At 32.6% G+C, this 11,168-nt stretch overlaps 1 protein-coding gene across 1 annotated transcript in view; it reads right to left on the reverse strand.

Annotated features, from left to right (window-relative positions):
• LOC106457654 (polycystin-2-like) overlaps nucleotides 1-10,668 on the reverse strand; it is a 51,538-nt gene extending 40,870 nt beyond the window's left edge. The window contains exon 1 of the mRNA XM_022383780.1: nucleotides 9,817-10,668. Within this exon, the coding sequence (XP_022239488.1) occupies nucleotides 9,817-10,018 (202 nt within the window). The 5' untranslated portion in view covers nucleotides 10,019-10,668. The remainder of the gene's footprint in view (nucleotides 1-9,816) is intronic.
• Between the last annotated feature and the right edge of the window lie 500 nt (nucleotides 10,669-11,168).

Raw genomic sequence — 11,168 nt, forward strand, 5'->3', positions numbered from 1 at the left:
CTTCCCATATATTAAAATTTCCATCTCATGTTACTCATGGGTTATACTGAGACAAATGATGAGAGTGCCTTGTTTGTTTTATTGTTTGTTGTTAAGCGCAAAGCCATACAATGGACTATCCGTGCTGTACCCACCACCGGCATGAAAACCCGGTTTTTACAATAATAAGCCTTCAGACTTGCCGCTGAGCCACTGGAGGGCTTTGAGAGTACTACAGGCCCTGTAGGAACTCCTTAAGTTGTTTATGGCCAATTTAGCCAATAAAACCATCCAAATAATGCTTGTCTGTGCATGAATGCAGAAAATGGATTTAAATTTCATGATAATCGTAGCAAACGTTTAAACTTCTGTTGATCTTACGTTGCTGCTCCAAGGTTTTACGGTAAGCGCATCTACTGATATTACTCAATCACAAAACAAAATTAATCTTAAATCTTCTAATTATAGTATTTCTACTCATATATCTTATGGTATTTAATTAATGAAAGTACTATACCATTTAACCCACAATTATTTATTATTGCGATAATAAAGATATTTTGGTACGTGTTTCATCCACATTTGTTCGGCCCTCATCAGGCAGAATGAAATGACGAGATATTCTGACTGATGATAGCCGAACAAATGTTGTCTAAACATGTGCCAAACTATCTTTGTTTTTCCGATAATAAATAATCATCGCTTAAATGGTGTATTAGTTTTATTATTTGTAATTATTCAACAAATCTGATGAGTTGGTAGCAATTCAATAATAACATAACAATATATAATAATGTTGATTTACATATTTATTTACCTCGAAAATATTTTTGTAATTAAATTTGTGTATTAATCTCATTTTGATTTTAAAGCATTTTTGGCACATTTCTTATTTGCATTAAAGCTTATTTGCTCAGGGTTATTGTGAAATAAGTGTATGTCTTTTTAAACAATTTTTAATGAAATTTTATTATCCAATAGTATAAGAATAATGGTTGCTATAGTAACATAGCAGGTAATTATATGTAGCGACGATGAGTTCAGATTTGTCTGTGGAGGTACTAGCTAGGTACACTTTCATGAGTCGATAAGTAGTACCAATCTAGTCAAATATGGCCACGCAACATTCTGCTCCCATGGCAACTAGTTTTGTTTCCAGACCAAACAAATCTCAACTCCGCAGGCTTTAAAGGAATGTTTATTAAGAGAAGCAACTGAATGACTAAAAAAACCTAGCGATTTAAGAACACGCTTTAAAAAAATCTATGAAACATCTGTAAATTTTTTAATTGTACAGTTAGTTTCGTATTTAAGACTATGAAACGTAACATAAATTACTAACTATATAAAAAATGTTTCAGAAATGAAATCTATACTATTATTACAAATAAAGAACTAATTGAGATTTTTTAAAAAGTTTTTAAATATTTTTTTGTGTACACTGAAGAACTTTACAAATATAGTTTAAGTATTCTCACTTAGTAACACTGCACCCCATGCATTTTTGTCAAATTGTTTTGACTAATTATAAATAACAAATCGACAGAACGTCAGTCCCCCCCCCCTTGGACTGGAATGAAATGACACGAAGTGATGATGATGATAATGACAGAATGTTTGAAGAACGTGAGATTTTTATTATATCAATTAACTATATATAGTTAAATTCGTATTCCCACCTTCTTTTTAACTTAAAATAATTGTAGTATTGTACCTCTTAAGATTGTATTGAATCACGTTTGTTCCTGTAATTTTCAGGTAATTTTTAACCAAAAATAGCTATATTACATTTTTTATGTATTTTACAAAATGACAAAAAAATCTAAGATGATAATTTAAGAAATGTTTTATACATTTTGAGTGTCGTTGACGAGAGGAGCTCATAAAGTAAGTGAACAGGCGGCAGGTAATTTTTTATCTATGACGATACTCTTGTACCCCGGTGGGACAGCTGTGAGTCTAAAAGACTTACAACGCTAAAATTCGGGGTTCGATTCCCCGTGGGGGCACAACAGATAACCCCTTGTAACGTTGCTCTAAAATAAACGAACAAACAGACGATACTATACCTTCAAATACAGATTTGAATTCTAAAAATTATTCACAAAACGTTGATACGAGTATAAATTTATTATGTATATCAATTACAACTCTTTATTACACCCTCTTTTCTTTGAGGCATATTTTTGAATAGATCGTAAGTATTAAGCAATAAAAATGTTTGATATAGCTGCAATTTATCAAATTGTGTAATTTAACTTACTTTGTAATAAAGTTTTATTAGAAAAATGTAATATCAGTATAAGAAGTCCAGTTAAATACATTTCCAATAATCAATTATTCAATGCAACTGAAACACAGATGCGTTTTCAAGTGGACTTTTTCGTATTAAAACAATATTTCCTCTCATTACCTAGAAAACTGCATTGTATTAAAGAAACGGAAATAATCAATTATTGGATCATAAGTATCTTACAGATGTAACCAACCATTGCAATGTGTTTTTGTTTCCGTCTTTCGCGTGAGAAACCTGTATCGAAAAAACATAAAAAAGCACGAGGTGCCATGGATAAAAGAAAATGAAATACATTTAGCATGTTACAGTTTGGTTAATGTTTGCTAGAAATTACAAAACAGTTAGATTGGTAATAAGTCAACAGGTATGAAACTTTAAGAGCTACGATATAAATGCCGAAAGCCGGCGAACTATCGGAAACCAATAGTTTATCCACAATTAACTTGATTTTTATAACAGGCTTGAACTTTTCCTCCAATATTTGTCGAAAAAAGAGTAATAAAAGAAAGGAAGACTTGAAAACATTTGAGAATGACTAATGTCTGTTAAAGAAAAATGTTATCTACCCACCTACCCCAGTGGCACAACGGACTTACAACGCTAGAAACCGGGTTTCGATACCCATGGTGGGCAGAACACATATAGCCCTTTGTGCTTAACATAAACAAAAACAAATGTTATCCAATAATGTTACATATCTGAATAACATAGATTTACTCTACGTGCTTTCTTCATTCTTGTAAATGTGACACTGTAATTTTAAACATTTATAGTAAAATGAAAATACAAGTTAGTGGACTTAACTCTTAATTCAAAACTTCTCTGGTTTAATATTAAAGCAAAACATACCAAAAACAAATTAGTATTTTTTATAGAAATCTCCCAATTCCTCTTGACTTTACTACTTTATATTGAGCTATCTTCTACATACGTTGTAGATAAGATTTCAAAGCCCAGTATCATACTTTTTGCTCTACTTCAAAACATGTTTTTAAATAATTAATAATAAGACGGATCATTTATGCTTTTGTTTTTAAAAGCTTTCTTACATTGCCACATCATTTCAAAGTGCATCAAGATTCAGTATTTTCGGATAACTGGTTGTAATAAATTTACAAACGCAATAATCCTGGACCTGTTTTAACAGATATTGTCATTAAAGTACCTCTACCATTTTCACTATAACGAACAGAAAACTATTCCAAGAGTGGTAATAATTGAGGTTTTAGGCCAAGTTTTTACTGACTTTGGCAGGCCAAAGATCTCTGTAACCTAAAGACTGGTTTGTTAATCCTTCCAGTTGTTTTTTTTTATTGGTTTTCTAATAATACAGGTAATCTGAGTTTTATAGCTTTACAATAAACTGATTTGTTTGTTTGTTTGAAGGTAAGCACAAAGCTGCACAATGGGCTATCTGTGTTCTGCCCACCACGGGTATTGAAACCCAGTTTCTATTGTTGTATGTCCGCAGACATACCGCTGCGCCACTGGGGGCTACAGTAAACTATTCTCAGTTTATTATTTTCATTGCTACTCAGGAGTGACATGATTATCAAAACATGGAAATCGTCACTTTACTTTTATATCCTCTTAATGCCATATACTTCATAAAAGAAAATTGGATATATTTTAAATTTTCAATATTACAGAAAATTTCGTTTTAAAGGATGTAGTCAAAGTGTTCTTTCTTCTTCTTCATCGGGGTTCGGTCCATGTTTTGGACCAGGGAGGGCCAAGTTCAGCGTTGACCTCTTTCCCCCTCTCTGGAATTGTTATTTTGTTTGTACTGTTACTGAATTCTCAGTAATAACCCTTGTTACTTTGTTATTGTATTACTCGCAGTATGTTCATTGTCCGCAGTTTTAATTAACATACCCTTTTCGTGCCATGTCCAATTCATGGGGTAATATCAACTTGTATATTTTCACTAGTTTCACTTATGTATGATCGTTCTATTAGTCCGTGTTCACGATACAGTTCCACTTAGCAGTCATATACACACACGCATAATTATATTTTTACGTGCAAAACCCTTTTAAAATAGAGCTACGTTTGTATCTAGGATTCAGTTAGCTTAGCACTGTTTGACCTGTAAGATTCTTATTTATGATGTTTAGAGGTACTTAGGGCTTGGTTTATCATGTATTATGTAACTCTCTAGTTTGCTCATCAGTTCATTTTTATTAAAATTTTTCTTATAATATTGAAGCGAGTCTGTCTGATAGAGTTGGCATATTTGAATAGTTGTGTAGAAATTCGGAATTTTTGTTCGTGGGACTCTATATGCTTTCATTAAAATATAGTTTTGTATTTGCTGTAGGTTGTTTATGTGTGTTTCTGATACATTTATCCATGTTACACAGGCATATTCTACGACTGGTCTTATGTATGTTCTGTAAATTTGTAATGTTTTCTCGTCAGGCTCCTAGGGTAATTCGCTCTTTTCCAAATTCTGGTTTTTATGCTATTAATGTCTGGTATCTAGTTTAATTTTGAGTCAAATGTAATTCCTAAGAATTTTGCTGATGTTACTACCTGTAAGAGTTTGTTTGTTTGTTTGAAGTTAAGCACAAAGTTACACAATGGGCTATCTGTGCTCTGCCCACTACGGGTATCGAAACCCGGATTCTAGCGTTGTAAGTTTGCAGACATACCGCTGTGCCACTGGGGGGCACCTGTAAGCGAGTCCCGTCTAGATATAACCGTGGTATTAATTTGCTTGTTTTGTAAATAATATGACTCGTGTTTTGTGTGCATATATTTTAATTCTCCACTTATTGTAGTTGTATGTTGCTGGGTTTGGGGCACTCTTCCAGATTGCAACATCATCTGCGAAATGTGAGCAAAAGTGTGGTTTGGGTATTTGAAAGGCATATCGCTGCATTAAGTGTTTATTTATTTTTGAATATTCGCGCAACGCCCCATTTAAGGAGTTTCTGTTTTAGTCGTCCATAATTCTGAACTTATATACTAGGAAGACGACAGCTAGAGAACAGCACCCACCACCGACTTTTAGGCTACTTTTGTCTCACTGAATAGTGGTACTTGACCATCTCCTTTAAAACGCACTCGTGAGCCCAAAGTGCGGAGCGCGAACATTGAATCCGGAGATCCACAATCCGGCACACTAACTACTTGGCAACCCTTGTCTTCTTTGAATGTTCCAGCACCATGAAAATTTTTCATGAGATTATTGTTTATTAACTTAAAAGCTAATACGTAAAGCACTTGAAAAATAAGCGTCATTTATTGTAAACGTATTTGGCTTCTATGGTGAAAAAGAAGAAACTCACACGAATTTTAAATAGAAAACATAATTACTTTTATTAATAAAATCATTTGTCTCTCTCTATTAATAATTTTGAAGTCCTTTAACTTTTATTTCAACAGTAGCTCCCCCTAGTAGCATCAAAACAAATAAACTGTTAATTAAGTCTACAGTAAACCGTTAGTTATCTGTGTGTTCGACGCAACCTATTTCACAGCATGGTGTTGTTAATTCATTGGTTCATTTTTTATAGGTTTATAACTGAAAGTCCAAACCTATATAAGATATTTCAATCAATGTACTTTCTCGTTCTACGAACGAGCTCATTACTACTTTTATGTTTCGACTTGTAGGAAGTATTCAAAACAGTTCCCAAATCTGTGTGAAATACAAGAAACAACGTCTAAAAAAATGCCCATTAGGCCAAATTAAACATATCTCGCATATGTGTGCATTACATTTAACCTACAAGTAAGAGGTTCGTGACTTCCGAGCTGAAAGGAAAAGTACTTCAAAATATGTTAAGAAACAGTAATTATACGAACTCCAATAACAGTTTTATGTACGCTTGTACTTATATCAATATCATATACTATACCATACGTGTGTTGTTGATATCGTGTAAGGTGTTCGGAAATTACATTACAAAATTGTCTACTTATGTTTCAGAGACAGGAGCCTTGAACCATGTTTCATTACAGCGTCTACAAGATTTCCTCCTTTGAGACCAACGGAAGTACATTACAATATGTCTGTAGTATCACACTAGAGCAACACGGACCCAAGTCATTCAGAAATAGATCTTAGTAAATTTGTTATCGTAATTTCCGGACCCTCTATTTCCGAATCCAGTATTAACTTCGTAATTATACCTAAAAAGTTGTAAAATTATCCTCTCTCGTTCATGATGAGACTAAAAAATTATCACGAGAGACTGTTACGAAATTCAGTAAACGAAAGAACAATGTGTCGCAGAAATGTATTATATAAAGTTTTTACTGTTCGTTTTTCTTGAGTTGGTTAAGTAAAACAAGAGTTCTGAACCCTGTAAAAGATATGTGTGTTATAAATAAATACTGTATCGTACATTTTCACGGAAGAGACTCAAACACTGTTACAACCAGTTGCATTACAACGAAGTTTATTCTTATATAATAATTTAGATTCACACGCGAGGAAAACAAAGATTGCTTCTTATAGGTTCCTCGTTTTCTTGTTCTTATACTTTTTGGTCTTCAGATATTTGACTATTTTTCCACATGATTCATATATTATTTTGAACTAAGTAATCCATAAAGCAAGTTGTCGTGTTCTTTACTCCACGCAATTCAAACCGTAAAATTTTATTTCCTTTGACTAAGTAATTCGTATGTCAGTTATATTTCCTTCAACCCAGATAATTTATAAAATAAAACGTTCTTTCCTTTGACTCAAGTACGCCATACAAAAAAGCATAACTTTCTCAACAAAGGTGGTCCACACAGAAATGTCTTATTATTTAGAACCAATTATTCCATACAGAAAAGTTTCTCCTTTGAACTATGAAACTCATAGAGCAAAAAAATGTTTTCTTTGAGTTGGATAATTTACATAACAAAGTGTGTTTCTTTTTAATGCAATAATTCATACGGAGAAGTAACGTTTCCTTTAAAATATGTTTCTTTTTAACTGAGTAATTCATACAAGAAATTAAAGTTTCCTTTGAGGTGGGAATTTACACAACAAATTGTGGTTCCTTTCAACTAAACAATTCATGTTTAGTAATGTTTCCTTTGAACTGGGACATTCGTTCAGCAAAGTAACGTTTCCTTTGAACTCGATAATTTACACAACAAAGTGTGGTTCTTTTCAACCGGGTAATTTACATACCACAATAAAATAAGTAAAAGAAACGGTGAAGTTTCTTGAAATTTAACATGGATATCATCAGGTAACACCTAACGGCAGAAGGGTATATTAATAGTTGCAAATAGCATCACTATGACAACGTATAGATATTAGAACAAATAAAGTGAGTACTCTAAACGTAAGGTATGCAAGAAATGGAACAATAAATCGGTTTATTTTGGTTTGAGAATTGTCTTGTTAACGATTATGCATAAACAACTTAATTATTTTGTCGATCAAATATTCAGGGATTCTATTACAGAGGGCAAAATAAGATTTAATATATTTTTTCTTTAATCAATCATTGTTGTTACAAATAGATATAGTTTCGTAAAAGAAACTTTTAACAATGACTAATTTTTGGATGGGAGTATTAGTTGAAACTCAACAAAAAATCAAATTAATATGGGTGGGTTTCCAATAAATTTTTGCTGAAAACTATCGTTATTTCCAGGAACTAAAACTCAAAAAATTAATGTGTTATTCTGATCCACTTTCTTTATAAATCGAACTGTTGGATGAACCGTTTTGATGTCGTTAAATAAGAAACCTTTTGAACTATTGTCATTAACATCAGAGATTTTAATTTCTATCACAGATAATCTAGTAGAATGAGCAGAAACTGAATTCTCTATCCATACACTTTGGGTTGGTCCAGAATTAAAGCCAATAAATAGAAAATTAGTATTAATAGAGGCAAAGTAAAATAGTTTCAATAGAGTAAACTTGAGAAGGTAGCGCATGGTTGATTATCAGAAGTAATATATCCTGAACCGATCTGTAAAATTAGTATTAACAATGGCAAAATTAAATATTTTTAACAGCGTAGAACTCCAGAAGGTAGCGCATGGTTGATTATCGGAAGTAATATATCCTGAACCGATCTGTAAAATTAGTATTAACAGTGGCAAAATTAAATATTTTTAACAGCGTAGAACTCCAGAAGGTAGAGCATGGTTGATTATCCGAAGTAATATATCCTGAACTGATCTGTAAAATTAGTATTAACAGTGGCAAAATTAAATATTTTTAACAGCGTAGAACTCCAGAAGGTAGCGCATGGTTGATTATCCGAAGTAATATATCCTGAACTGATCTGTAAAATTAGTATTAACAGCGGCAAAATTAAATATTTTCAACAGAGTAGAACTCCAGAAGATAGCGTATGGTTTATTATCAGAAGTAATCAATACTGAACCGATCTGAAAATTAGTATTAACAGTGGCAAAATTAAATATTTTCAATAGCGTAGAACTCCAGAAGGTATCGCATGGTTGATTATCAGAAGTAATATATCCTGAAACAATCTGTATGGATTTCATAAAAGGGACGTTATTAAATTGGTGACACCATAATTAACCGTAGTGGGCAGTTGAATTAAAGTCTATTTTTCGGTTTTTGGATGAAATCTATTCAATTTTTTTATGTAAGATGATATTCTGGTTATATGTCGGAAAATCAACCAAGAAAGAGACTAACTTAAGTTAACACGTATTTGCAGCTATTAATATCAATATCTATGTTTAACAGAAGAAACGCCGCCCTCTCTTTTAGTATGTTTCTTCACTGCGTCATATTTTAACCATTTTTATTGATTTTAATTTATAAATTAAGATGCTTCTAAATATTCCAAAATGCTAAACAAAATTTTCTTTGAATCATGTAATTTACACAAAAATAATCTCGTACCCTTAAACCAAACAATTCATATAACAAAGTGTTGTTCGTACCCCTAAACCACACAATTAATATAACAAAGTGTTGTTCGTACCCCTAAACCAAACAATTCATATAACAAAGTGTTGTATTTTAACTAAGTAACTCATACAACAGATAATTTTTTTATCCAGTAAAATGTATACATTCTACACTAATTACAAAAATTTGCTTCTATAAGCAATATTAAACGTTATAAATCCTTGACGCATAAGTGTTGTATACTAATATACAATACTTTTATCTCCAACTTGTTTTTAACTACCGACTTGCTTAGAATACACACATACCCACACCATTTTGAAATAGATACGATTATAGGTAAAAAATAAAGATATATTTTTTTTAGTTTGATCGCAGTATTTGCTTCAAACTTTATCTGGAAATGTACGTTATGTTTGTGAATTTATGAATGCACAACATTTATATATATTATTTTCTAAATTTTTGATACGTTTTGTATGTCTGTTTGTTGTTAAATACAAAGCTACACAATGGGCTCTCTGTGCTGAGCCCACCACGGTATCAAAACCCGATTTTATAGCGTCACAAGCCCTCAGACTTATCACTGAGCCAACTAGAGGGCTTTGGAAACATAATCTCTACGTGATGTCAGGCAAACTAATATTTGACAAAAAAAATGTATGCGTAAACTTGACGATGATCTCACCTCCAATACTATTTACCAAATCATGCCAACATCCTCTTCTTTCTTTTTCGGGGATAACATCAGCTTCGTTTAACTCATCGTAACAGGGGTCACCTGTTCCCAGAACTTCCAAATCTTCATCCTCCATGTCCCATGCACTTCTGCTACTTATTGGTCGTTTATGAGTAAAGTTTTCCGGTATGTTACTAGCTGGATTACTCATTATGTAAATACAGTGTTCGAAAATGTTTTGCAAAACACAAGAACGTCTGATTTTTTACGATAATTGAAAAAAATCAGGATTGAAATAAACGGTAGCGTTTGCCATAAAGTAACGTTTAGCAACAGATTATTACCACCGAGTTATCTGTAACCAGTCTGCGTTTCTAGCAGCGTTTCAAACAACAGAGTTAAACTGCTATGGATACCGCCATACATTATCACACAGCATGAGATCATTCAATTGGTTCGTGATAAACCACGTGGGGTATGTATAACTCTCAGCTATTACTGTTGCTATCTATTGACGTCAACGAATAGCAAAAAACAAAACAAGATGAAAACATGCAACTTTTTTTGAATAAGTTCCACTTTTCATACAACTACTTACTTTTTGGTCCTTGCTAAAATATTAATATTTTATTTCTTTTAACTTGTGCATCGTACATCTTTCATACTTGTTATAAATATAAAAAATGAAACTAGAAATAAATAGTAAGAAAGTTAACTGTCGTTGTTCAGAAATAGGAATGGTAATAAACTGACTGAGGTAATTCCATTTTTCCTTAAAATAGAATAGGTGTCCTTGTTATATATTTCGCGCAAAGCTATATGAGGACTATCTGCGCTAGCCGTCCCTAATTTAGCAGTGAAAGACTGGAGAGAAGGCGGCTAGTCATCACCACCCACCGCCAACTCTTGGGCTACTATTTTTACCAACGAATAGTGGGATTGGCCGTCACATTATAACGCCCCCACGGCTGAAAGGGCGAGCATGTTTGGTGTGACGGGGATTCGAATCCGCGACACACAGTCGAGCGCCCTAACCACCTGACCATGCAGGGCCGGAATAGAGTAGGAAAAGTAATAATTATAAACAGACTGAAGTTTTTACAATTATGATAGACATATTTACTGTTGATTTACACATATTTACTAATTTAAAAAGTAATAATTATACACAGACTGAAGTTTTTACAATTATGATAGACATATTTACTGTTGATTTACACATATTTACTAATTTAAAAAGTAATAATTATAAACAGACTGAAGTTTTTACAATTATGATAGACATATTTACTGTTGATTTACACATATTTACTAATTTAAAAAGTTGCAGCTTCACAGTAATAATAACAATGGGAGTCATC

Source organism: Limulus polyphemus, unplaced genomic scaffold (assembly GCF_000517525.1).
Source record: "Limulus polyphemus unplaced genomic scaffold, Limulus_polyphemus-2.1.2 Scaffold18, whole genome shotgun sequence".
In the NCBI taxonomy this organism is placed as follows: domain Eukaryota; kingdom Metazoa; phylum Arthropoda; class Merostomata; order Xiphosura; family Limulidae; genus Limulus; species Limulus polyphemus.